The following is a 23,499-nucleotide window of genomic DNA, read 5'->3' as shown; positions in this document are numbered from 1 at the left end:
TGGTGCTTCCTGTGAACTGGTATTTTGCGATTAAAATCTCACGACGGAAAGATTTTGATCAAAATCTGGTTCGTTCTATGCGAAGATTATATTGAAGCCTATGATTTTTAGCTTCTCTTAAATATAAAGTTATTACGAACTGCAGATAAGTCATCACTGCAGATAGATTTAGATACAGCAGCAAATCAAAGATGTCTGACGGCGATCTATTAAAGCAGATAGCAGATCTTGCGGGTATGCATTATTCATCGGGATATTTAGGAGATCATTCTGTTAAGTTCATTTAGGCGCTATAAATCGACATAAAAACTCTTCCCAAAATGGATCATCACGAAGTAAATTAGCACAGTCAGAAATTTTGTGCTTATTCCAACACTGATTTCTCTCGTATTTTAGACATTCAAAATGAACATAGCGAGCGTCAATCATATTCCACCGTGCAAGGAGGATATTCGCGCGGACCTTCTTATCGCGGCAGGTATAGAGGTAAGTGCCTATGCTATTTATGTTACATTTATCCAACTAGTTCAGGACGTATTAGCTTGAGTAGAAATGGAATTTCTAAGCATTCTACAAACCGTGTCACACATAGAAACAGGACCTTAGTTCTTAATTCCGGCTCAACTAGTGCGGATCAATCCGCAAACGACCAGTCTAACCAGGAAGCTGTATCTGCGGTACCTTTGCCACAATTCGTGTCTAAGAGGGACAGACATATGCAGTTAATCAATACTACGGTGTATTCGGATCGTGCTCAAGCTCGGACTAAGGCGATGGAGCAATCGCGGCTCGCAAAAGATGCCCTAAAACAAACCAAAATAAATCAGCGAAGACTTGCCAAAAAGCAATTTCTGGAGCAAGATCGCGAACGAGCGGAAAAACTGATTGGTTCTCGAGAGTTTGTGGAAATTGATGGGGTCAAATATCATGTAGGACATAATGGAAGCAAGCTCACGCGCGTTGGATACGATAGTCATGATTCGCCTAGGAAGGCAGTTGTTGATGGTGTTACTTTTATTCGGAGCAAGAATGGAAATCTATGGCTCAGGGGAGCGGTAGCGGCAAAGAAACGGTATTATATTCTCAAGATTCTGTCTAAATTATACTGAAATTTGACATATTTAGGGATTTGGTAAAGGCAAAGAGCTCTATTCCTTGCCGGTACTTTACAATGACGGGTTTCGATTCCCAAATTTTGATGTTTGTGTGAGTGTTCGTTTTATACTAACTGAAATATAGGGACCTGTCAACGAGGACACAATTGTCCGTATCTGCACTCATCTTCGCATGTAGCGCTATGTCCAAATTTCCTACAGAATCGATGTCAAAATCAATCTTGCGATATGTCACATGAACCGACACCGCATAATGCGCCGTTATGTGTTCATTTTCAACGTGGCAATTGCAACAGAAGTGATTGTAAATACTCTCATATGCGTTTGTCTCCTGATGCACGAATATGTAGAGAGTTTGCAACCACCGGCTATTGCGAAAAGGGAGAGCAATGTACTGAAAGGCATGTATTCGAATGTCCAGATTTCGAAGCTACAGGAAAATGCTCAAAGGCTGATAAGGGTAAGTGTAAGCTCAAGCATATTGTCCGAGCCGGTGCTGGCCATCATGAGGTATCAGCGGAGGGCAGTGTTGCATCAGATGATCTATTCATGACAGATACTGATGGCGGTGCTTCTGTCATTGGCGATGACGTCTTTGATGGTGTTCGTGCTCATTTGCAAGATGACAAGTACGAGCCGCTACAGCTTAGCTCAAGTGGAGAAGACAACGAAGACCACTCTGGACCTGATTATGATGAAGATCTTGAATTTGATTCAGATATGCTAGAAAACGTAGATGATTTAGACATGACCGATGATAGAGACGATGACGACAACTCGGTCGATTTCAAGAATGGCACAGAATATATCGAAGTCTAATGGATCTGCTACTGTTACCTGTTTTTTTTCTCTTTCTTTATTTGAATTTAATTTGGAGCATTTAATTCAACAGTTTTTGTTTGGTTTGTATTCTTAGATCATTTTGTTCTACGGTTCTTTGTAAGTTTTAACGAAGTATTCAAATAATAAATTTAACTGTCAAAATTTAGATTCGAGACAACTGTGCTCAATTAAAGGTAAATAAATATAAACAGTTAAAACATAAGCAGTATGAAGTCATAGGCAAAATCTCATCATATCGGAATCGGATCCCAAAAAACGTCATCTCATATAAAAATAATATCATAAAATCAAGCATACATCACGCAAAGAAACCAAACATGTAAAACCAATCGACTGAACATAAATGACAAAAACCGAGTAACAAAGAACCTGAAAACACCATGAAACCATAATCAAAAACATCATAAGATCAGCAATGACAAACCAAAATAAATCAAAATGAACATTCATCAGCGAAGAAAAAAATACGGGAGAATTATAAATCATAGATCAAATATACGTCGACGCTTTACAACAAGTTCAAGCTCGTTAAGTCTTACTCGGCATTTCGAAGGCGCATGAGAAACACTTGAGGGAGTAGACGAAGAGCTTTGCGAATGAGAACTGCGCAGAGGCATTCGAGACAGGCGTTCCGAGCGAATTGGATCGCATTCGATCGGCTGAGAATAATATATGGACAAAAGTGCGCCCTCCAAAAGCGAATCTGGAAGCTGCAAATTTGATAGCGCTAGCCAGGCAGAGGGAGATGTAAACTCGCTATCGTGTAGTTTTGGATTTCGAGAACCGGACTTTGATTTATTCCAAGTGTTGCCAGCCGATAGCCCGTACGTATGGCGTAATTCCCCGCCAAGCGAATATTTATCTGTAATTACTCTGGCTGTTGACTGCAGTTCCAACGCTGTAATATAAAACCACTGAAAACAGGTTAAAAAATCAGCAAAATTCGAACTCATTAAAACTCACAATAAACAACAGACTGGAAAATATGGCAACACAATTGAATGCTGGATCGTGACTAAGTAGGGGCTGCTCAAGGCTACGGTTACAGCTTCCGGTAAGACTCTCAAGATCACAGATCCGTTGCTTTTCCTTTCGAAGTTGACTACTAAGCTTCTCATTTTCCCGCTCAAGATGCTCTATATAGAGTCGTTTCTTTTCACGGGAAGCAAGTGCTGCAACACGGTTGCGAAGTAGCCTATGAACATGTTTATATTCCGCTAACTCTTCAGGCTCAAGGTCATCCTTTGTCTTGCCTTCTGGTAATTCAGGAAGTACAAGAGGCTTTCGTGAGCCAATGGTGTTTAGTGGAGGACGAATATCAGGATTAATTCTTGTAGCCTTCTCAGAAATCGAGTTTTTTCGACGGCGAACTCGCTTCGTAGAACAGGCAATCTGGATTGCAGCCTCAGCAGTTGCCCTATCAAGACAAGGAGAGATCTGGATTTGAGAACCTAGCTTGTACGACTCTATTGGTGACTGAATCTTCGATGTTGGCTTGCTGTCGAAACCAAACGAAGTGCGTTTAGAGCTTAATGACCGATGTTCTGGTGGAGAAGAAGTAAGGGGTGATTCTTGCGAAGTCAAACTAAGAGCTGAATCCGAAGGCGACGGAAGTGCAACTGGCTTCATTTCTATCTCTGATTGAGTAGATGATGACGTTTCACACGAAAGCTCACTCGTTGAATGATGGTCCCAGCTTTCACTTGAAGTAAATGATATCGGCATATGCGTATCTAAAGTCGGATGAGACACTGAGTGCGTAGAGCACGAGACTGCACTAGGACTGGTTTCTGCAGTGGTCTCAAACATGGAGTGACCCGTAGATAAGGCCATAAGTGGTGATTGTAAATTCAAATCAGCTCGACTATTGTAATGATCATCAAAACTAGATAAGTTCTGAAATGGTCCAGAATAAGGAAAGCTGGAGAACACACCGGATCGCTGATTATAAAAGTAATCCGGTGTATCCAGAAGCTGGTTTCTATTCAACGATTGATTTCCTGCAATATACGAGATCGAGTTTGAAGGTAGAGCAGATCCAGTCGAAGTCGTATCCATGCGATTTTCCATCGTGTATGAGAAGCCATCGTTCAAATCCATAGAGTTTCCAGCAGAATCCAAAGGCATATGCAAGCATAAATTTCCAGAAGACAAAATAGAACCGGCGGCATCAGCTTCGTCAGAAACCAAAGTCCCTGAAATAGCAGATACAGGTTGGTAACGAGAAAATGCCATTTCAATTCTGATGCCTATACTACCAAGGCTATAGCCAACCAGTTTGGAAATCTTTGCTGGTAATTGAGCCGGCGGCTAAGCAGCTAGCAAAGCAGCGAAGCAACAGCAGAAATAGAAAACGAAACAACGATTGGATGTTATGGAGCGGCTAGAAGTATTATAACAAACAGCTAAGTCGGGAGAGGAGCGGCAAACAGCGATAACAGCGTTACAAGTATCTCTGATCTCGAGTAGATTTGACATTTCTAGCACATGATCTCTAGCACACTCGGACACGGGCCGGACCTGCCCGAAATCCTTCGTGGCGACTAGGATACATACGTGCTCCGCTATCCCTATCAAGATTTCATGGGTTATCCACTCATTAGCTCATGAACTGTGCGGCGTCAGGGCGGAGAGAATGGCTCGCTTGCTTTCTAGGGTATCCTTGCCAGCAAGCGTTTTGGTGCATGTTGCTGTGTTGGCAGTAGACAGAAATCTGGCGTATTCTAACGATGACCTCATCTCATTCAGGAGTTGAGGAAGTAAATGAAAACAGGGATTCAGATGGCAACTCGAACGCCCCTCTGCCAATTCTTATCTGTGCATTAATAGTCATGTGGACGATTTTATCGCAAGTTGCCTTTCCTAATTGCGTACTGCAAGTGCCGACAAGGTCGGATGTTGGTACAGTAGATGACCCATGTCATAGTCTCTCAGTACTTCGAGCGCATAAATGATAAGCTATACTCTATTCTCTGATACCTGATATGAAAGTTCGAAGTCTGCCCATTGCGAATATCAGCACTGCCATGCGCAAATAGATTACCTTCAAGTCATTCAGACGAATGTATACAAATGTTTTTCGCCATTCTGAATATCTTGGAGTGCATTTTGATCAGGGTAGCTCACTAGAGATTCCAAAGTGTGACCACGGAGCTTGAATTAGATGTTCCAGTTAGAATTCCATAATTGTTCTTATTAACTATGTTTAGTATCAAACTAAAGTTCAAGACCGCACACCGAATTGGAGAGCTGCGTAAAAGTAGTTTAGTACTAATTAATGGTCGCATTGCTTCGAATTGATATGACCTCAGTCTTCACGCTCGTGATATCAAGAATGGCAGACCAAAGCTCCATGTCAAAAGGGTGCATTTTCTATCGTCCCCTCAGTCAACATAATTTATTTGTATTCTATGTGCACTAGTCTCAGTGAAACTGGATAAACACTGGATTGTCATGAGCTCTGGTCCATCCGTTGTGATCAGTGTACTGTCTGAAAGTTTGGTACCAATTATTTTGCTCCAAGTTTGCGAGTGTCCTTTCGGATAAATGAGAATTTTGCCATGAAATCTGATCCGCTCATATCCCGAAGCTTCTGCACAGTCTATGACGTTGAACGTATCAAGGTAATCCTTACGACTCAAAAGGTAATTTGTTCAGTGGCTGATATTGAGTTCCCCAAATCTTTGGAATTCCCAACTTAGCTCGGTACTTGGTACTCGAAGCGGTAATCTAGTGTTAATCATTGCAGTAAATAATGAGATTTGACAATTAACAATGATAACGATCCAAGTGTCAATACTCAAATAATTATGAATATATTACAAAGAATGTGCAAATAAGAATTAGATTGAGATATGAACTTATGGCTTAGATTTTGGTTGGTCAGAACCACATGTATGTATATACTAGGATATTTCTTGATCGGTAGTGCCCATCTCTAGTAAACTTTTGTAACACAGCCAAAATCGAAGTACCTGTTGGTAAATATTGAAGGTTCAATATACCTGTGTATTTCCATGTTTTCCATTATGAGCAAAGTTATTAGTTATGGAACTGATGAACAGTTAGTTCATTGAAATGTCAGGAGGGGCGATTTTCAGAGATTCTCATACATGGAACTGACGGGTTTTATCACTAAGCTAGCTACCATACTATTCACAGTCAAGTAGTGCTGAATAGTAATAGTTGCGGCTACTTTGTTTTGAAGTATGATTTGGTCTGGGTCTTGTTGTAGTTCAGAGAAAACCCAGGGGAAGTACAGCCGAGGATTCATTCAGCCATTATCAGCTTATAACAACAAAGGGACTTTATTGGAGGTTTGTAGAATCCATGTTCGTGGTAGTCTAGTTTTATTCATCCACCTTGACATTGGCTATAGTTCAATTGGTTGATTTGTTCCTTCAGTTTCTATTTCTTCCGAATTGCTCAGTTTTACACAATTTCCTGCTCATTATTTGAGCACGTTACTGATCTTATTCCGTAAATCATTTAGGAGTTTTCCTGCCTGCATCTGTAGTCATATATTTTCTAAGTCTAATAAATCAGCAGTCAGGCCTTCATGTTTCGTAGTCAAATAAGTCTGCAAACACTGATAGATGTAGCACATACTCTTTATTGACCGACATAGGCCAGAGCAGATTATTGAGCAAATAGATATTTAATAATTAATGCTACAGAAAGCAGACTATAACAATCCAAATATCAAAATCGAGATATCGAAAAAACGAAGCGCTATCAGCAGCTAAGTAGCATCTTGTGACATGATTGGTCTTATGGCCCAGTTGGTTAAGGCATGGTGCTAATAACGCCAGGATCCGCGGTTCGATCCCGCGTAAGACCAGCTCCAATCATTATTTTTTTTTAATCGCAGTTCTACCATCTAACCAAACTGAAGTCCACAATTTATCTTGAAGTCTTATGATATTTTCATTTATTTAAATATAACTATCAGGAAAAGAATTCTCAAAATCATAAATTTGCAACTGCTCCTACAATTAGAGGAAGATGCTCGCATGAATTTGTCTCGTGTGAAATAAATCTCGTAATTTGAAATCTGTATATTATTAAATCTCAATATCCTGATCCATAATCTTCCGAAATTATTTTCAATGATAGTTACTATGAATATGCCTATTATATGTACTCTTATCTATCTGTCTTAGTTCCAGTGGGTTTGTTTCGGAACGCTGGCATTTTGGGTCACAGATAGGCAACTGATCGCTACAGGTTTTAAGATACAGCAGAGCTACATCCAAACAAGAACAGACTGATTAGTAGCAATAAGCTCCCTCCTCTCACCGAAGAAGAATATAATTAAATTAAATAATGTACCAGAAAAGTGCAGTGGGTGATGTTACTACGCCAGACCATGCATGCTAAAAAAACCAAAAAAACCATCAAAAATCTTCGAGACCTGAATGACACAAAATCAAAAAGATTACACAATGAACGACGAAAATAAAGAATACCATAAACACCCTAGCAATGAATAATGCTATCACATCAACCTATCATACATCAACATTTACAAATCAACCTCTCGATAACGACGACATCTCATGCACCAAACTTCTCTGGAGGCTCGAGGTACAGATGGATCTGCACTAGAGACATCGTGAGGGTCTCTGAAATTTGGGATGTCTACATCGCCATGGAGTCGCATCGAGGTACGGAGACAGGACTCATGGTATCCGTGACCGCAATGCAATCGAATAAAAGCACCAGTATGTTCGCATAAGCCCATCGGAGCGGATCCACATTGCAGATCAGGACGGCTAAGTACAGATTCCAGCGACAAGTTCTCACCCAGAGTATCCTGTGAGGATGAGTTATTTCGAGATGACGTACCGGGCTCAACAGGAAGCACCGTCGAACTGGTTGGCGCAGATCTTCTTAAATATGGATGATGGCGAACCGAGTACGTACCGGCAACAGGGGCCCGTCGGTCAGCTGAATCAATTTGAGTTCCAATAGTAGAAGACTCGCTTTCAGTTGCCATTCGGTCAGACTGATGTGACAAATCGGCCTCAGATGTAGATGCGGTCGTGTCGGCGGATTGCGATGAATGAATTTCTTCTTGCTGCGGGCTGTTCTGCGTCTCCCGTGGTTGCCGAGCTACATGGAAGAAGTTGAATAAAGGACCCAAAATAAATGGAAGGCTTTCCGGCGCACTGAAAGAGAATTGCTGTGCAGCCTGCGGTTCAGCTTCTATTGCAGTACGGCATAAAGGACATGTAGTGGACGAGCTCAGCCATTCTTTAAGACATGTTTTTCCAAATATATGCCCACATGGCATTTGCAAAGGAACATGCTTATCCTCCTGTTCTAATTCGGCCGAAAGTGGCGGCTGCTCAGTGCTTGAAGTGCGTTCTGCAGCAGTTGATGAGTGTGTATGTTCCGAGTCTGATGCCAATTCAATCGGTTCTGATTGCACATTCTCACTTTCAGCTGCATCCATTAGCCTATCGCTATGGTCACATTTAGAATCGCAGTAGGGCTCAAAACATATAGGACAAGTCCTGTCCGTCTCGGCTATTGTGCTAAGATCAACATTAACAAGAGCATCAATAGCAGCTTTCGATGCATGAGGCTTTGGTGGTTCTTGGAAAGGGTTAAATCCTTGCATTCCAGCTCGAGGACCAGCATTGCCAGTAGTAGCCATTCCAGCGGGAACTGTGTAGAAAAACGAGCCTTGAAATGGCCGTCGACGGTCAGAATCCGAAGCCTGTTCAGCTGTTTCAGATGCCTCCGGGGTTGCAGATCCATTCTGAGCAGCTGAAGTAGGATGGAAAGTAAAACTATAGTTGACAAAAATCACGCTTGGCCCTGTATTTTGTCGGACATGCTGTGGACCGGTCGAAGATGTTGGAGGGGGTGGTGGTGGTGGTGGTGGTGCATCGTGTGCCCCATTATTAAAATTGTTGTCCATGATTGAAATAGTCGACAACGAAAAGAATCAATTTGTTAACACGAATCAAAATGCAAAAGGTTTGACTCGAGATAAAGATTCCAATTATACTTATTCGATAGTGGCAATCTTGGATAAAACTACAAACCAATCGAATTCGTTTCAACCCACAGTATCCGTATGAGACGCGGGTTGTTTTTGATGACGCATATGGACTGCCCGGCGCACGCTATTTCAGTCGTTCACGTGATCTCGATTACCAAGTCATGCGCCACCTATGGCGCATCACATGATTGCACAGCCATGTATCTAGAAGAATCGCGGACATTCAATCGCATTTCTGTTTTGGGCAAAGTCCGGCGTATCAGAGTTGGAGCACTTTTGAGCAACAAATTGAAAATTAATACTGTAATGACTATTATTCTCGTTCCTTTTGGGCAGCTATCATCCTTCTAACCACGAACAGGCTTCTTATTAGGCCAATCATCGTAAAAAAACTAGCCAGCCCGACGGGAACAACTGCAAAAACAGCTATATGATACAAATCGACCTTCCGTTCACGGGGTTCGAGCCCGATGTTACTGGTCACAAAGTTCTGGATTGCGTAGGCAGCGGTGAGTATGCATGCAATGAGAACCCACGTAGATAAAAGATTCATGGGGTCTTGCGCAAAGAAAAACAGAAGTCGATTGATAAGGAATGCCATTAATGCGTTGATGGAGAGCAGACGCAGAATTGTTGCTCGAGACGAGTACATAACAAGCCTTGAATTAGTATCTACATAGATTGAAGCAAATTATAATGAAACTCACCATCGAAGCATCAGTCCGTCAATGAACGCATAAGACAAGTATGCCGAAACTCCACACTGACCTGTCAGTATGAGGATGATCAATTTAAACACTAGACTTACCCAGATAACTGCTAGAACTAGTTCTAAAGACTGTGCTTCACCATCAGGAGCACTGTGGATTTCATGTGCTGCGATCAAGCACCGGGCCATGCCAAAGACAGCGGGGGGAAGTGAGAGCGCCTAAGAAAGTCAGAACTTTACCATTTATAATAACAAAACGAAACCAACAAAACGAAACCAAATACCTTGCAAACATGATGGGCTATGCTCTGTAGGGGTCCAATGAGATCTTTTATGCTGCGCTCCTTGAGACCTGGCTTCGGACTCGACACTCGGGAAGCTTGTCCAGACGGAGAAATAACAGTCGTGTTGGATGTGGAAAGGCTATGTTCAGGCGAAATACTGTGATCGGCTGGCGTTAACGAACCATCGGCTCTGACGTTCGATGCAGACGTAAAGGGTGTCACGGGCACCGCACCAGAAGTAAGATGACGAAGATTTTGCAATCTGAGGAATTAGGCCTCAAGGAATTGAAAAGATAAGAAGTGCTACTTACTGTGCAGGAAGAAGTTGCTCCATGAACCGGGCCGACGATTCCGAAAGCAATCTATCTTGTTGCTTCTCGAGTAAATATCGAAACTGGTTTTCCTGTTCCTTAAGCAATCTTTGTTGATCTGGGGTCAGCATTGCCAAGGTGGCCAACTCGTCAGTGCTTCGAGTGCCTCCTATATCCAAAGAGGCCAAAAGTCCATCTGCGGAAGATTCTGACTCAAGATTCGGAACTGATAGACGAGCATCGCGCGCTGTAGAATGCTTTCGGCGTAAAGATGAAGTACCAATCGTCGGTACACTACTAAATGCTGAACTAGCATTGGCCGTATTGCGGTGCATAGCACCTGCGGCCAGTGGCTCTCAGCGGCTATGGAAGTCCAGAGCACAGAAACTGTCCCAAACTTGAGCTACTAGAGTTTCCTATCTTATTAACAAGAAATAATGCCTGCCTCGATCACAATTGGCCCCCAGTATAGGACCAACTTCCGTTCATACAGTTATAACTGCGGTTATCTGAACTCACGAGAACGAATGGGTGCTCTCATTAGTCACGTGACTAGTAGGTGCTCTAATCCGTACTATCACCAAGTTTTGCTAGTCGTAGCAGTTGGTAAGTCAAAACATTGAATATGAAATAATTACTTTTTCTTCAATTGTCAAATGAACATATTTAACATCGACCTTTTCTGCTGCTGATATATATTTTGTATATCTTCTTAGGGAACGGTGACCCCAAAGTGTAGCCCCTACCCCATGCGAGTAATGTGTACGTCACAACGCATCTCCCAGCTCAGCCAGCTTCCTCCATATAGTCATTCTTCTCTCGCTCATTGGTCTCGAGAACTTCAATTTTCTGGGTTCGACTGTGCTGCCACCTGAGATATAGTTACATAACACTGCATTTACAGCTCATCACTCGATTAGATTCATTTTAAGATCCGAACTTGTTATCAACATAGAAATAATGCCTAGCGTGCGGAAGCTGTTTCATCGACATCGTCGGTCCCAGTCGGACAGCACAAACGACGTCAGCAGTATTAGCGAAGAGGACGTTGAGTCAATGAATAGTACTGAACCCCGGAAAAATCCTTACGCCTTGGAAACAAATCCATACAATAGTGCTGCATTTACATACAATTTTCACGGAGATGCTAGGAATCCAGACACGTTTCTACGGCCAGACCAGACAGCTAATTTTATTGAACCAACTGAATCTAGTCCTTACGACACTATGGTCCCTGGGAATCGAAAATCGGCGCCTCCGCATGTTTTTAGATCTGACGCAGACGATTATGTGTCCAATTCTAATTCCCACCCTACTTCTCCAGCAGTGCCGGACACCAATCCGTATTCCCTCTATGCCGAAGAACCACCGATGCAAACCCATGCAGATGATGAACATACGCTAGAACTGGCACGACAGCAGTTACTTCAAAAATACCGCAAGCAGCCAGATTCACCACAGTCACAGCAACTACAACTACAGCAGCAACAAATGATTAATTCAAGTGAATATGATCCATCAATTATGGAAACCGAGCAAGAGCGAGAAGCTCGGCTTCAAAGTAGTACCCAAGATATACATGAGCATGCTTATGAACAAGAATATCAGCATCAACAGGATCTCGAGCAAGAGGAATTAGAGGTACAGCAACTCAAGAAAAATATTCGAGCGACAAACAAGGAGACTATCAGCTCTGCTAATAACGTTCTAAATTATGCTCAGCAGGCCGAGGACTCGGGACTAAGAACTCTGCAAATGCTGGGCGAGCAGAGCGACCAGCTTGCCAACTCTGAAAAGGCAATTGCATTGACGGAGAACCAGACCAGATTAGCCGAAGATTATGCGGCAGAATTAAAGTCACTGAACAGATCGATGTTTGCAGTCCATGTGTCTAATCCGTTTAACAGTCGACGAAGAATTGCCGAACAAGAGTTAAAAATTCGAGATACGTTTCAGGATCAGCAAGCTCAACGTGATCAGCTTCGTCGACAACATTATGCATCCCAGCAGCAGATATCCAGTGCGATGGGTAATCTTCCGGGGGAGCGGCGACGACAGATGACGGAACTTGAGCTGAAATATTATCAGCAGATGCAAGACAATAAGCGAAAGCTTGCTGAGGAATCAAAATATATGTTCGAACCAGAGGCCGAAGACCACGCAGACGAGCAGGAAATCCAAGATCGCTTGACGCAAATCGGAGCGGCATCAGCACGACTAAATCTAATGGCCAAAGCCATTAACAATGAAGTTGAAGACCAAACTGCGAGAGCCAAACGACTAGGAGACAAAACCAGCGATTTAGAAGTAGGTGTTCACTTGAATAGTTCTCGTCTTGCTCGCATTGTATGAATACATTTGATTAGAAAAGTGGGAGTTTTGGTTTGATATGGTGATTTTATGTATTATTAATATTACTAGTTTATGAATCCAATATCAATTTTTTTTCTAATATATTGTGTATACTGTTCCTAATCCAGTGGTAAATGCACTTCAACACTGTATACCCACCCATCTGTGCCATTCCGCTATTTGCCCCCCAAATCCCAGAAGGTTCAATTCACAGGTGTGGTGTTTGTACCATTTGCCGGCACAGCCATATTTGCTTGCCGCACACGGCGCGCTGGGCGAATTCGATCCAGTTTTGGCCTGAAAAGCCAGAATTAGACGGCATTTGCGAAGTCTGAAACTGTTTGCTTTTGTAGCGTGGTTACTGCTGCTGATTTAGAATCTAAAGTCGCTGAATATATAAGATACCTCGATTCCCCCGGCCTTGTCGAGTGTCACAAAATTCGAAAATTTCACGCCTCGTCGACTGGAACAGCAAAACTTATCTTGAGATCACAGTTTCTCGGGTCACACGTTCTCCACTTCTCCTTGTTACGCCCCTCGCCTCGGATCGCTCGTGGCCAATTTTTGGTTGGTTCGCAGATTTTGACGCAGTGTCTGGTGGTCAGTCACGACTTACAGGATGGGAATGAAAAAACTGCTAGGCCGTGGAAGGTCCACCAACGATCGTGGAGGCAGTAGCAACCATCCTGTTGTCAATGGCAATGGCTATGGGAATGGCCCGGTGTCTGGAAACCCCTATGAGCGCTCTCCAAGTCCGCAGCCTTCAGAGCAGGAAGAACCAAACTATAATCCATATGCTCAAAGCATGGATTACATTCAGCAGCGACAAATGGATGGAAAACCCAATCCTTATGCTATCGGAAGCAGTTCCTTCAATTCCGTTCCTCCCTCTCGGCCTCTTGCTTCCAGGTCAAATTCTTACGGAAGAAGCGACCAGGCCGTTCTTTCAAATCCTTACGAGTCTTCGGGTCCTGTTTACAACCCTTACGATTTGCAATCAGCAGTTAGTAGAAATAAGAACGATTCATATGTGTCGAATAGGTCACCTTATGGAGCACCTCCTCAAGTTGACACTACATCCCAATACAATCCATACGATATTTCTTCGAAGGCGAGCTCGGCAGCTTCTGCCAGGCAAGATCCTTATACCCAATCGAGTTATCAGTCTAAGTCCACGCTTTCAGTTAATAGATCTGCTACTCTCTCGACTGCTTCACAGAAGAATGCCTATAACAACCCATATACTGCCGTATCGGCTCCAGCTAATGGCAATCCCTATAGTGCCGAGGGTTCGCCGCGAAAAGGTCCATACTCTCGTCAGAATGAGCAAGTTAATGTCAACTCTAGTTATTCATCGCTGCCTTCCTACCGCACAAATGCCGAGTCAAATAATCTGAATCGAGAATCGTATCCGGATTCTTATGCGGATAGCGCTTATGGCGACCGAGGATATTCTTCCACGATTTCTGATCGAGGACCGTATTCTGGTGGCGATGGATCAACAAGCAGTGCTAGTTTAGCTACTACGATGAATGCGCCCCAAGAAAAGGAATATGCAGAGTCTGTGGCTGAAGCTCGTCAGGAACTATTTAAAGGAGTCCGAAATCGGTTCAAGGTCAGAGGTGCAGAGACGAGTGTACAACTGCCAGAAGCATCATCTACTTATGATCCCTCAATTATGGAAACCGAGTCTGAACGGTTAGCAAGAGAAGGACCGGATAATGCGAGTGTATATGGAGGAACTAGTGAAGTTTATGGTGGAAGTACTTACGACAGTGAGGCTGCGCGACAAGAGGAAGAGGCAGAAGTGAGTCAGATCAAAGAGCAGATGAAGTATATAAAGCAAGAAAGTTTATCATCTGCCATGAATGCACGGCGATATGCCGAGGAGGCCGAAGCATCAGGCCTACGAACGTTGCAAATGTTGGGTGAACAAAGCGACCGGATAGCAAATTCAGAAGCTGCTATCGCTGTCACAGAAAATCAAACAAAATTGGGAGAGGATTATGCGCGTGAACTGGAGACGCTGAATAGGTCTATGTTTGCCGTCCATGTGTCAAATCCTTTCAGCTCAAGACGCCGTTTACAGCAACAAGAACTGAAGATTCGAGATACATTTCACAATCAGCAAGTTCAGCGCGAAGAAAATCGTCGGAATCAGTACGAAGCGCAGCAACGCATTGGCTCAGCAATGGGAAATATTCCTGGTCAGCGGCGGCGACAGCTGGCAGAAGCAGAATTACGATATCGCGAGCAAATGCAAAAGCAGAAGGCTAGTCTAGCTGAACAATCGCGGTTCCAGTTTGAAGCTGACGAGGAAGATTTTGCAGTTGAACGAGATATCGACTCAACTCTAGATGATGTTTCGGCGGCTACGACACGACTGAATTTGATGGCGAAATCTGTAAACAAGGAGCTGTCTTTGCAGAACGAACGTTTGCAAAAGTTAAATTCTAAAACTCAGGAAGTGGAAATTGGGGTACATTTGAATTCTTCTCGATTGGCGAGAATCCGTTAGCAGGTGTTTATATGGGTTGGAGTTTTTATGTGTATATGTTCAAATTGAAAGAACGGTGTTGAAGGAACTGATGATATTTGTATGCGAATCGGAAGGGTGCATAAGAAGATCCAGATAATTATAATATGTTATATAGGAATTAATTCTAAGCATTTGGAACAAATAAAAGAAAATGATATGTAGGTTGTTCTCGAACAAATGCGGCTTCATGAAGCCTTTGACCTGTCAAGATTTAAATCTATTTTGCATTTATAGGGTTTCTTCCATCAACAAATCAATGTCAAAAGTCGTAATCGTCGGTGCTGGACCGGTTGGAACCCTTGCAGCTCTATATTTTGCAAAGGATGGCTGGAACGTTGAGCTGTACGATTTGCGAGAAGGTAAATAAGATACTGTCAGACAACTGTCTGGATCACAAAGTTCTAACGAGCTAGATCCAAGACTCGAACGAGGTAACAGGGCGTCTACAGGTAAATCGATAAATCTTGCACTTTCACATCGAGGGATTGAGGGTCTTCGGGGTGCATCTCCAGAACTAGCGGAAATGATAATGAAAAATGTGATTCCGATATATGGTCGTATGATCCATGACTCGAATGGCAATCAGAAATCTCAAAAATATGATGTTCATGGACTGCATATTAATGCTGTGGATCGAGGTTGGCTCAATGCAGTTTTACTGGATGAAGCAGAAAAAAAACCGAACGTGCGATTATTTTTCAAACATCAGCTGGTGAATTGCGATTTTCCTCGCCGGACAGCAAAGTTTACGAAAGAGTATGACCAGAGATTCTTACTAAGTCTTCAGATCTAACTCTTTGTCATAGCAATGAAGCCATTGAGGTTAAGGCTGAACTATTCGTCGGCGCTGATGGTGCTTACTCGACTGTTCGACGTCAAATGATGCGTGCAGCTCCGATGGACTACGAGCAGAAGTACATTGATGCCATGTGGTGTGAAATCAGTATTCCACCGAAACAAATGTCAGATGGAAGTGAAGCATATGCGCTTGACCCGAATCATTTGCACATATGGCCGCGGAAAACTTTCATGTTGATGTCATTAGCGAATATCGGGCAAGACAAGTCGTTCACGGGCACATTGTTCATGCCGAAAGAACTTTATGATGATATCACTTATCCGCTTGATCTTGTTGACTTTTTCCATTCACAGTTTCCGGACGCTATAGATCTTATTGGTGCTGACTATTTGCAAAGCCAGTTTTTTAACAATCCAAAGGGCCACTTAATTTCGATTAAGTGCTCGCCCTATCATTATTCCGATCGAGCGGTGATCATTGGAGATTCTGCGCATGCGGTAAGTTCATTTTCTTATCAACGATATGATTTTAATCGGCTTATTTAGATGGTTCCATTTTATGGACAAGGAATGAATTGTGGATTTGAAGATGTCGTACAGTTGTTCCAGCACATTCGGGAATCAAATTCAATTGCGTCTGCTCTTGAATTATATACGAAGACGCGAAAAGAGGATCTATTTGCAATATCCGATCTGGCAATGGGGAATTATGTCGAGATGAGGTCTTCGGTGACGTCGAAACTGTATTTGATGCGAAAAGGTACTGAAGAATTTTTATACAAGCATGTGCCTAGTTTGGGGGTAAAGACTCTGTATAATATGGTCAGTTTCTCGAGCACACCGTATCATATCGCTTTGCAACGAAGCATTTTACAAGGCAGAATGTTTAAAGCAGCGTTTGCCGGTGTTGGAATTGGAATCATCGGACTAACTGCTTATGGAGTTTTACGAGCTCGACGTGTTTGGGAGAAGTGACCTTCAATAATATGTTTCAATGTATTATAGACATATAAGATCGTGCAGTGCCAAAACAAAAATTCAAGGTTTCGCAGTTGTCCAGGTGTAATAAACACCCATGTAGTAGTCCAAAAGACCGTCTTGGTCATAAAGTTCTTTAGCATGAGCATCCAAGATCTGCTCAATGCCGGCTTTAATCTTCAGCTTATCCAAGTCTGACAGTTCGGTAATATAACTTTTAGTCAGCCACAGTTGATATACATCTTGAGGTTTGATTTTAAACGACCAGAACATAGTCTCAAACTTTGGAGGCATTTCAAACAAGTCAACGGCTCCAGACGATTCAAAAACTTTCTTCCAGTTCATGTGCCTAAACTGTGGGAGATGGGCATCATTATCCCAGCAGAGTTCTGCAACTTTACGCTGCCAAACCGAGCTTTCATCGGCCGAAGGATCAAAGTTCCAAATAAGCGCCAGCTTTCCCGTAGTGGGCTTCAGCACTCGATGGAACTCTTTCAAAGATTCCAGATCGGCGAACCAATGAAATGCCTGCGCACAAAACAGGGCATCTAAAGAATGATCTTTGGCCGGAATCGAGTAGCTGGAACCAACTTGTGCTGGAATCGTAGGGTAGTTTTTCTTGAAACTGGCCAGCATGCCCTCCGAAGCATCTACAGCAGTAATTTCAAAGCCGCGATTTTCAAGTAGCGCTGTAAATTTTCCCGTACCGCATGCTAAATCCAATACATGGGCATTCGGTGGAAGTTCAAGTTTGCCGATGAGTGCATCAGCTGCAGCAGGATAGTGACTCGGACGGAACTGGTCGTAAAGTGAATGATTCGTGTTGAACGCTGCCGTAGATGTCGGATGAGCGTCGTGAGCTGGTGCTTTTGCCACGTTCAATGAGCCAAAATATCGTTTAGACATTGTTAGAGATTGTTTTCCTAATACCTGTCGAAGGTACACCGCCATTATCTCCGTCCGTTAGCTGGCGGATAGTAAGTAGGTTTGTTTTCTCTTGACTGTACGATTCACTTATCTTTTGTCGGCCTACGCTGTGCGGCTATTTCCTTATTATGGACAAATGAGATCATCACTTGTTTCTTCTCGTCTCTAGAAAATAGCAAAAACTTTTTTTAATTGAATAATACATAATAATTTCCTTCAAACCAAAGTGGTTATCAGACTCACATCAGTAAGTCTTCCAGGCAGAAATAATATTTTAATATATAGAAAAGTATAAACGGTCACAGAACCTAGTGAAGAAAAATATAAAAACAGAAGATATTTCAAAGTTATTTAGCACGAAACTTCGCACTTAAAGAGCACCAGACTTGTCAATGGTAATGCGGGCCTTGGTAGCTCCAGAATTGGATCCAAGACTCTCAATCTTCTTGACAATATCAAGACCATCGATAACCTCGCCAAAAACGACGTGCTTGCCATCAAGCCAGGGGCAGGGAACAGTGGTAATCTGAGTTCAGTTAGCCACACTGCCGATCTACATCTGAAACCAGGCCTGTATTTCGACCAATAATTAAAAACTTACGAAGAACTGCGAGCCGTTCGTGTTAGGGCCGGCATTGGCCATAGAGAGAAGACCAGGCTAGAAGAAACCAAGTTAGATAGGAGAAATTGTCAGCAATTAGAAATCGCATACCTTGGTGTGCTTCAACTGGAAGTTCTCGTCAGGGAAACGAGATCCATAGATTGATTTGCCACCAGTACCCTAGAGGGCAATGTTAGTACGCAGCTATTACTTGGCGACATAAGACGTACGTTGTGGTTGGTGAAGTCACCGCCTTGAAGCATGAACTAGAAAAATTTAGTAGCTGAACTTTATGAAAACAGTAATGAATGCACGTACGTTGGGAATGACACGGTGGAAGATGGATCCTTCATAACCATAGCCCTTCTCGCCAGTGCAGAGTGCCTTGAAGTTGGCAGTAGTCTTGGGGACGACCTGGAGCGATACTGCATCAGTGAAAATGATCAAAATGACGATCAACCAAAATTTCCAAACATACGCTGTCGGCAAGCTGGAAGGTGATGCGACCAAGGGGCTTTCCTATAATACAGAACTCAGATTAGCCAGTTGAAGAAGATAATGGGGACGAGGACCAGTGATTGAGCACGATCGAGCACGATCGGTGCCAAAACTGCGCTAGAAACTTCGACGAGGCCGCCGAGCTCACAGGGAACAACCGGACTCGATCAGCTGCACGATAAAAAACTCCAGCCAAAAACATACCGTCAACGGAAGTATCGAAGAAAACTTTAGACATTGTAGAAGATGAGTAGAGACGACGAGCAGGTGATGCAGTGAAGACGGAAGACAAGGGCGAAATAGAGCGTCGAAGAAGAAGCATTTTTGGTGAGAAAAGAGCTGGCACACAACAAGAAGCACCGAAACTGGGCGAAGGAGAGTCAATCACTCAAATAGCGGAACCGAAACCCAGGATCACAAAAGCCGCCGTGATTTATTGTGATTTCTACTTGTGACCAACAGACATTCACTTTGTCAGCACTGACTCATGCTGATTCCGAGCTCTCAGAACATGTGAGCACAAGGGTTATGTGTCATGTGTCGCTAGGAGGAGGCTGCTGCATGCACCTTGCGTGAGCGACACGCCAGTCAGGACCGCCGCCGCAGCCGGAGCACCCAATCAATATTTGGTGCTACGAAACTCGACAGAAACGCTTGGAGACAACGATCTGAAGTTCTGGTTCTTGACCATATTTTTGATTATTTTGGTAACAGAATACTCTGGACTTATTCAGGTTTCTAGAGGTCATTCAGGGTTTTGGCAAGGTTTAGGGCAGATAGAATTGCTCAGTGTTTGATCACGAAAGTAGAGTACTACTGCTCGTCGAGAATAGATAACATCCTCCTTTTCGAAACCTGGCCGAGAAATGAACACTCAACGAGTTCTCAACAATCCTAATATCAAAGGCATCACTGATGCTGTTCAAAATATTTCCTTGTACGACGTCAAGGCGTACTATCGCAAGGCTCAAAATGGTGTGTATTTCTGTTTCTAGTGGCAGATTGGAAGAGTACTCCGAAAATGCTGACTAGTGTAGTTATGATGAACTTCTCGCCAATGGAGGCAAAGGTAAAGTGAAGAACGCATAGTGCAGGTTGTCTTGATTGCGAGACCTTTTTTTAACGTTTTATTGTTTCCAGGTCCGAGAAGCCACCAATAATGAACCTTGGGGTGCGAGCTCGACTCTTATGCAGGTATGTTGATCATCCAAATCGCTCGACATAGATATTGACTCGAAATTCAGGAAATCGCCGACGGAACATTTATTTAGTATGAAGTTTAATCAGATAGGATATCGATGATTACTAACACTGTTAGTGCTTCGTTTAATGAGATTATGCCAATGATTTACCGAGTAAGCTGTACTGAGCCCATGTGTTTGGACACTGGGATTGCACTTCGCGAGTAGCAGAGAGCTGACCTTCCTATACAGCGTTTTACCGAGAAGACAGCGAGCGAATGGCGTCAAATTTACAAAGCCCTACAACTTTTAGAATACTTGATCAAGCATGGCTCCGAGCGTGTGATTGATGATGCTCGGTCGCACATTTCCGCGATGACAATTCTTCGGTCGTTTCACTATATCGATGCGAACGGAAAAGACCAAGGTATAAATGTACGCAATCGGTCGAAAGAACTTGTAGCACTTTTGGGAGACGACGAGCGCATTCGATCTGAGCGAAAGAAGGCTCGCGCAGCCAAGGATAAATTTAGTGGTAGCGCATCGCATGATGGTGGTGGTTTCGGCGGTACGGGAAAGAAATATGGAGGATTTGGTAATGAAGCTGAATATGGCGGGTACAATGGAGAGGTTTATGGAGATGGAGGTGGATTTGGCGGCCGAGCCTCGTCATCGGCGGCAGCAGCATCGACTTCGGCAGGTAATCACTATTCGCGTTCATCTTTTGAGGAGTACGATGCAGGCGGTGACTACGAAGGTGACACAACGAATTCATATGCAGCGGCAGCTTCGTCGCCACCGGCTTCGTCAGCTCCAGTAATGACTTCCTCCAAAGGTAAGGCAAAGGCTGTTGAGGCCGTGCCCGATTTGTTGTCGTTTGGAGAAGAAGACGCAGAGTCTTCAGGATTCGGTGACTTTGCACAGTTTCAGCCTCCTCCTAGCCTCACAACTACCACTGCGGCGACCCCTAGCGGTACAACTGAAGATAATTCATTTGGCGATTTTGCGCAGTTTCAACCACCTCCAGTGACATCGGCTACACCGATCGCACCGTCAACGCCTAGTCTTGCTACGCTTCTTGCTGGCCAAAATCAACAATACCAGCAGCCATCTTTGCAGCAACCATCTTTGCAACAGCCAGCTTTCCAGCAACCGGTCTATCAACAAACGACATATCAGCAGCAGACATATCAACAACCTACTTATCCTCAGCAGCCTGTTGGCGGATTTCCCGGAACCACCGCTTCACCGGTCATGACGCCCAATTACAATATAAACAGTGGTGTGAGCACAGCAGGGACTCCAGGATCTACAGGATATCGTACAGGTCCCAATTATACGGGAATTGTGAGTCCCAACAGCCCAGTTGCTCAGAAGCAGCAAGACAATAAAAAGAAAGACGACGTTTTCGGTGCTCTTTGGTCTACGGCTGCTTCCGGTGTAAGTAAGAAGACCTCTGCACCAGGAACTCCCTCGACTGTGGGTAGCGGAGTTAGTATGTCGCAGCTTGCGCAGCAAAGCGCAACAGCGGGTATTTGGAATCAAGCTACTACTTCTACTACAGCGACGACAACCGCGCCGACGTCGGCCCAGCAGAACTCAAGTTCTAGTGGTAACGACTTACTACTTCTGTGATTCTAGTTTTTATAATTTTCGTGGATCTCTATGCATTAAAAAGTTGATTCACCTTTTGTTTTGTCGAGATTACTTACTATATACTGTTGCGAATTGATTTATCATGTTTTTGAATTCCGATATTAAATTCTGGGTTGAACTCCATGGCTTATTTGAATTACATAGGTAAACATAAGTTTAAAGTTATCAACGTTAAGTAGTAAAAGAAACACAGGCATCGAAATAACAACCGTCCTAATAATAAACAGCATAAAACAACAACGAAAAGTATTATAAAACTAAAATCCAACACATTAAGAAAGACAAGAATTCGAAGAAGTTTTGAGAGGAAAAGTCATGTATATGTATCTATGTCAGATCACAGACCTGCTGTAGATCCAAGATATCGACAAATACTATTATAATCGTGGATAGAACGTTTAATCATCATTTAATGAAGTCTGAGGAGAGGATATTGGTGGATCGTTTAATTTGTGTTTGAAATCATCGGCAAGCTGATCAACAGATTCTGACGTCGGGCCCGAAGTCGGGACGGTGGAAGAAGGATTGAAAGCGTCTCGCTGAATGATTTCGACATATTCTTCTGGAACAAGACCCGATTCGCCGGTGGTCGGATCCTGCGCGACAAGCCATCCTTGACCATGACGATAAGAGATCCAAATTGTCTGGCCTTCTTTGAGTGCTACCTCGTTGTCGTTTTCAGGAATGAAATCGAACAATGCAACCGCTCGACCGTGGATTTCGTCATCGGCAGAGGCGACTGAAAACACATATTCGGGTTCCCCTCCAGCAGCAGTAGAAATTACGGGCGAAGCCAGCGACGGATCTTCTTCCCATGGCGGGCCGTCTTCATACGCATTGGGGCTGTCTGTGATGTGCTGGGAAAAAGACGAAGGTGAGTAAGGTTCCACAGAGCTGGCTGCAGATGAGGCGTAATCGCTCGGGACAAAGCTGTTGAAATCATACTCACTGTCCTCAGAGGCAACAGACGATGGGATAGGACTCAGATGTAGTGGATGGAAAGTGGGATAGGCGAAATCACGAGCGACTGATTGCGTATGTGGATGGAGAATCGCCATGAGATCGCTTGACGAAAACACGATCGCAGACGAGCCTGGAAATGGAGACCGAGGCTGCGAGTCGCTAGGGTTGGCGGAAGAGGAGTTTCCTGCTGTAGTCGACGTATTTGATGCTGCCGCGGCCGCGGCAGAAGCCTGTTGTTGAGCCTGACTCTGTGCGGGAACGTCGATGAGGGGAACTGCTGGTGGAGGACCGAAAGCGGGCGCGGCGGCTTTTTGGTGCAGCGAGGATGTCGTAGCGGAAGACATGACTAATAAATTTGGACGAGTCGAAGATATTAACAGTGTCTGCATGGGAATCATAAACTGGTCAAGCGCATCGCAGGACGGGAACGAGGAGCGAAATAATGTTTCCTGAAAGTATCGAAATGGTGAGGTCGAGTGACGAGACCCGAGGATTGTTCTGGGCGATTTGCAGGCTTCTGGTGGAGTTTTTTTTCCCAAAGAAACGACCTGCGGCGTGACCTGGACGGGTTTGTGGTAGTGACTTGTGATCAGTGGGACTAACGAGCGCGAACAATGGGACTGGTTAGGGGCAAGTAAGGCAGACAAAAGACAGCGAAACCTACAGAGACAGAGAAAAAAAGAGCACGCGAGAAACAGGAAATGGAAGATAAATAAGAGAACAGAGTTGTGG

At 43.7% G+C, this 23,499-nt stretch overlaps 11 protein-coding genes and 1 non-coding gene across 12 annotated transcripts; 6 read left to right on the top strand and 6 right to left on the bottom strand.

Moving 5' to 3' along the window:
• Positions 1-33: 33 nt before the first annotated feature.
• V1516DRAFT_676028 (uncharacterized protein) lies at positions 34-2,118 on the top strand. The gene is made up of 6 exons (XM_066922347.1): positions 34-234; positions 288-335; positions 397-486; positions 532-1,072; positions 1,126-1,178; positions 1,240-2,118. Exons 1-6 carry the CDS (start codon positions 192-194, stop codon positions 1,932-1,934), a joined length of 1,470 nt encoding a protein of 489 aa, XP_066777697.1. The 5' UTR covers positions 34-191; the 3' UTR covers positions 1,935-2,118.
• A 550-nt stretch (positions 2,119-2,668) lies between these two features.
• Positions 2,669-4,440, bottom strand: V1516DRAFT_375306 (uncharacterized protein). The gene has a single exon (XM_066918967.1). It carries the CDS (start codon positions 4,191-4,193, stop codon positions 2,892-2,894), a length of 1,302 nt encoding a protein of 433 aa, XP_066777696.1. The 5' UTR covers positions 4,194-4,440; the 3' UTR covers positions 2,669-2,891.
• Positions 4,441-6,724: 2,284 nt separating this feature from the next.
• On the top strand, positions 6,725-6,798 carry V1516DRAFT_t42. Its single transcript has one exon. It is a non-coding gene; the product is annotated as a tRNA-Ile (tRNA).
• Positions 6,799-7,232: 434 nt separating this feature from the next.
• On the bottom strand, positions 7,233-9,030 carry V1516DRAFT_676015 (uncharacterized protein). Its single transcript, XM_066922346.1, has one exon. It carries the CDS (start codon positions 8,884-8,886, stop codon positions 7,483-7,485), a length of 1,404 nt encoding a protein of 467 aa, XP_066777695.1. The 5' UTR covers positions 8,887-9,030; the 3' UTR covers positions 7,233-7,482.
• V1516DRAFT_676010 (N-glycosylation protein-domain-containing protein) lies at positions 9,031-10,832 on the bottom strand. Its single transcript, XM_066922345.1, has 5 exons — positions 10,275-10,832; positions 9,964-10,225; positions 9,779-9,898; positions 9,678-9,733; positions 9,031-9,629 (listed from the first exon to the last, which is right to left on the bottom strand). The coding sequence occupies exons 1-5, from the start codon at positions 10,607-10,609 to the stop codon at positions 9,284-9,286; spliced, it is 1,119 nt and encodes a 372-aa protein (XP_066777694.1). The 5' UTR covers positions 10,610-10,832; the 3' UTR covers positions 9,031-9,283.
• Positions 10,833-11,024: 192 nt separating this feature from the next.
• V1516DRAFT_676008 (uncharacterized protein) lies at positions 11,025-12,734 on the top strand. The gene has a single exon (XM_066922344.1). It carries the CDS (start codon positions 11,235-11,237, stop codon positions 12,624-12,626), a length of 1,392 nt encoding a protein of 463 aa, XP_066777693.1. The 5' UTR covers positions 11,025-11,234; the 3' UTR covers positions 12,627-12,734.
• A 169-nt stretch (positions 12,735-12,903) lies between these two features.
• On the top strand, positions 12,904-15,316 carry V1516DRAFT_676006 (uncharacterized protein). Its single transcript, XM_066922343.1, has one exon. It carries the CDS (start codon positions 13,246-13,248, stop codon positions 15,142-15,144), a length of 1,899 nt encoding a protein of 632 aa, XP_066777692.1. The 5' UTR covers positions 12,904-13,245; the 3' UTR covers positions 15,145-15,316.
• A 68-nt stretch (positions 15,317-15,384) lies between these two features.
• V1516DRAFT_676003 (uncharacterized protein) lies at positions 15,385-17,015 on the top strand. The gene is made up of 4 exons (XM_066922342.1): positions 15,385-15,524; positions 15,579-15,921; positions 15,972-16,461; positions 16,510-17,015. The coding sequence occupies exons 1-4, from the start codon at positions 15,422-15,424 to the stop codon at positions 16,936-16,938; spliced, it is 1,365 nt and encodes a 454-aa protein (XP_066777691.1). The 5' UTR covers positions 15,385-15,421; the 3' UTR covers positions 16,939-17,015.
• Positions 16,936-18,033, bottom strand: V1516DRAFT_676002 (S-adenosyl-L-methionine-dependent methyltransferase). The gene has a single exon (XM_066922341.1). It carries the CDS (start codon positions 17,890-17,892, stop codon positions 17,002-17,004), a length of 891 nt encoding a protein of 296 aa, XP_066777690.1. The 5' UTR covers positions 17,893-18,033; the 3' UTR covers positions 16,936-17,001.
• On the bottom strand, positions 18,034-19,358 carry V1516DRAFT_675993 (cyclophilin-like domain-containing protein). Its single transcript, XM_066922340.1, has 7 exons — positions 19,172-19,358; positions 18,948-18,988; positions 18,788-18,883; positions 18,700-18,735; positions 18,581-18,649; positions 18,470-18,526; positions 18,034-18,394 (listed from the first exon to the last, which is right to left on the bottom strand). The coding sequence occupies exons 1-7, from the start codon at positions 19,287-19,289 to the stop codon at positions 18,239-18,241; spliced, it is 573 nt and encodes a 190-aa protein (XP_066777689.1). The 5' UTR covers positions 19,290-19,358; the 3' UTR covers positions 18,034-18,238.
• A 189-nt stretch (positions 19,359-19,547) lies between these two features.
• V1516DRAFT_675988 (uncharacterized protein) lies at positions 19,548-22,041 on the top strand. Its single transcript, XM_066922339.1, has 6 exons — positions 19,548-19,942; positions 20,005-20,036; positions 20,108-20,161; positions 20,212-20,237; positions 20,286-20,322; positions 20,401-22,041. Exons 1-6 carry the CDS (start codon positions 19,834-19,836, stop codon positions 21,781-21,783), a joined length of 1,641 nt encoding a protein of 546 aa, XP_066777688.1. The 5' UTR covers positions 19,548-19,833; the 3' UTR covers positions 21,784-22,041.
• On the bottom strand, positions 21,956-23,449 carry V1516DRAFT_675986 (uncharacterized protein). Its single transcript, XM_066922338.1, has one exon. It carries the CDS (start codon positions 23,163-23,165, stop codon positions 22,203-22,205), a length of 963 nt encoding a protein of 320 aa, XP_066777687.1. The 5' UTR covers positions 23,166-23,449; the 3' UTR covers positions 21,956-22,202.
• Positions 23,450-23,499: the final 50 nt, after the last annotated feature.

Source organism: Lipomyces oligophaga (genome assembly GCF_038497815.1).
Source record: "Lipomyces oligophaga strain CBS 7107 unplaced genomic scaffold V1516scaffold_4, whole genome shotgun sequence".
Lineage (NCBI taxonomy): Eukaryota > Fungi > Ascomycota > Lipomycetes > Lipomycetales > Lipomycetaceae > Lipomyces > [Lipomyces] oligophaga.
Note: the sequence above shows the minus strand (reverse complement) of the source record. Positions and strands in the feature narration are given on the sequence as shown.

What these genes read in the sequence shown, in the direction of transcription:
- V1516DRAFT_676028 (XM_066922347.1), top strand. Translation starts at nt 192, where the DNA reads ATGTCTGACGGCGATCTATTAAAGCAGATAGCAGATCTTGCGG. An exon ending in GCAGATAGCAGATCTTGCGG is followed by an intron (nt 235 to 287) that starts GTATGCATTATT and finishes AAGTTCATTTAG; the next exon opens with GCGCTATAAATCGACATAAA. An exon ending in TTATCGCGGCAGGTATAGAG is followed by an intron (nt 487 to 531) that starts GTAAGTGCCTAT and finishes CAACTAGTTCAG; the next exon opens with GACGTATTAGCTTGAGTAGA.
- V1516DRAFT_375306 (XM_066918967.1), bottom strand. Translation starts at nt 4,193, where the DNA reads ATGGCATTTTCTCGTTACCAACCTGTATCTGCTATTTCAGGGACTTTG.
- V1516DRAFT_676015 (XM_066922346.1), bottom strand. Translation starts at nt 8,886, where the DNA reads ATGGACAACAATTTTAATAATGGGGCACACGATGCACCACCACCACCA.
- V1516DRAFT_676010 (XM_066922345.1), bottom strand. Translation starts at nt 10,609, where the DNA reads ATGCACCGCAATACGGCCAATGCTAGTTCAGCATTTAGTAGTGTACCG. An exon ending in GAGCAACTTCTTCCTGCACA is followed by an intron (nt 10,226 to 10,274) that starts GTAAGTAGCACT and finishes CTAATTCCTCAG; the next exon opens with ATTGCAAAATCTTCGTCATC. An exon ending in TAGCCCATCATGTTTGCAAG is followed by an intron (nt 9,899 to 9,963) that starts GTATTTGGTTTC and finishes TGACTTTCTTAG; the next exon opens with GCGCTCTCACTTCCCCCCGC.
- V1516DRAFT_676008 (XM_066922344.1), top strand. Translation starts at nt 11,235, where the DNA reads ATGCCTAGCGTGCGGAAGCTGTTTCATCGACATCGTCGGTCCCAGTCG.
- V1516DRAFT_676006 (XM_066922343.1), top strand. Translation starts at nt 13,246, where the DNA reads ATGGGAATGAAAAAACTGCTAGGCCGTGGAAGGTCCACCAACGATCGT.
- V1516DRAFT_676003 (XM_066922342.1), top strand. Translation starts at nt 15,422, where the DNA reads ATGTCAAAAGTCGTAATCGTCGGTGCTGGACCGGTTGGAACCCTTGCA. An exon ending in ACAGCAAAGTTTACGAAAGA is followed by an intron (nt 15,922 to 15,971) that starts GTATGACCAGAG and finishes TCTTTGTCATAG; the next exon opens with CAATGAAGCCATTGAGGTTA. An exon ending in TTGGAGATTCTGCGCATGCG is followed by an intron (nt 16,462 to 16,509) that starts GTAAGTTCATTT and finishes CGGCTTATTTAG; the next exon opens with ATGGTTCCATTTTATGGACA.
- V1516DRAFT_676002 (XM_066922341.1), bottom strand. Translation starts at nt 17,892, where the DNA reads ATGGCGGTGTACCTTCGACAGGTATTAGGAAAACAATCTCTAACAATG.
- V1516DRAFT_675993 (XM_066922340.1), bottom strand. Translation starts at nt 19,289, where the DNA reads ATGCTTCTTCTTCGACGCTCTATTTCGCCCTTGTCTTCCGTCTTCACT. An exon ending in TCCACCGTGTCATTCCCAAC is followed by an intron (nt 18,736 to 18,787) that starts GTACGTGCATTC and finishes AAATTTTTCTAG; the next exon opens with TTCATGCTTCAAGGCGGTGA. An exon ending in GTGACTTCACCAACCACAAC is followed by an intron (nt 18,650 to 18,699) that starts GTACGTCTTATG and finishes ATTGCCCTCTAG; the next exon opens with GGTACTGGTGGCAAATCAAT.
- V1516DRAFT_675988 (XM_066922339.1), top strand. Translation starts at nt 19,834, where the DNA reads ATGAACACTCAACGAGTTCTCAACAATCCTAATATCAAAGGCATCACT. An exon ending in TCTCGCCAATGGAGGCAAAG is followed by an intron (nt 20,037 to 20,107) that starts GTAAAGTGAAGA and finishes TATTGTTTCCAG; the next exon opens with GTCCGAGAAGCCACCAATAA. An exon ending in CGAGCTCGACTCTTATGCAG is followed by an intron (nt 20,162 to 20,211) that starts GTATGTTGATCA and finishes CTCGAAATTCAG; the next exon opens with GAAATCGCCGACGGAACATT.
- V1516DRAFT_675986 (XM_066922338.1), bottom strand. Translation starts at nt 23,165, where the DNA reads ATGATTCCCATGCAGACACTGTTAATATCTTCGACTCGTCCAAATTTA.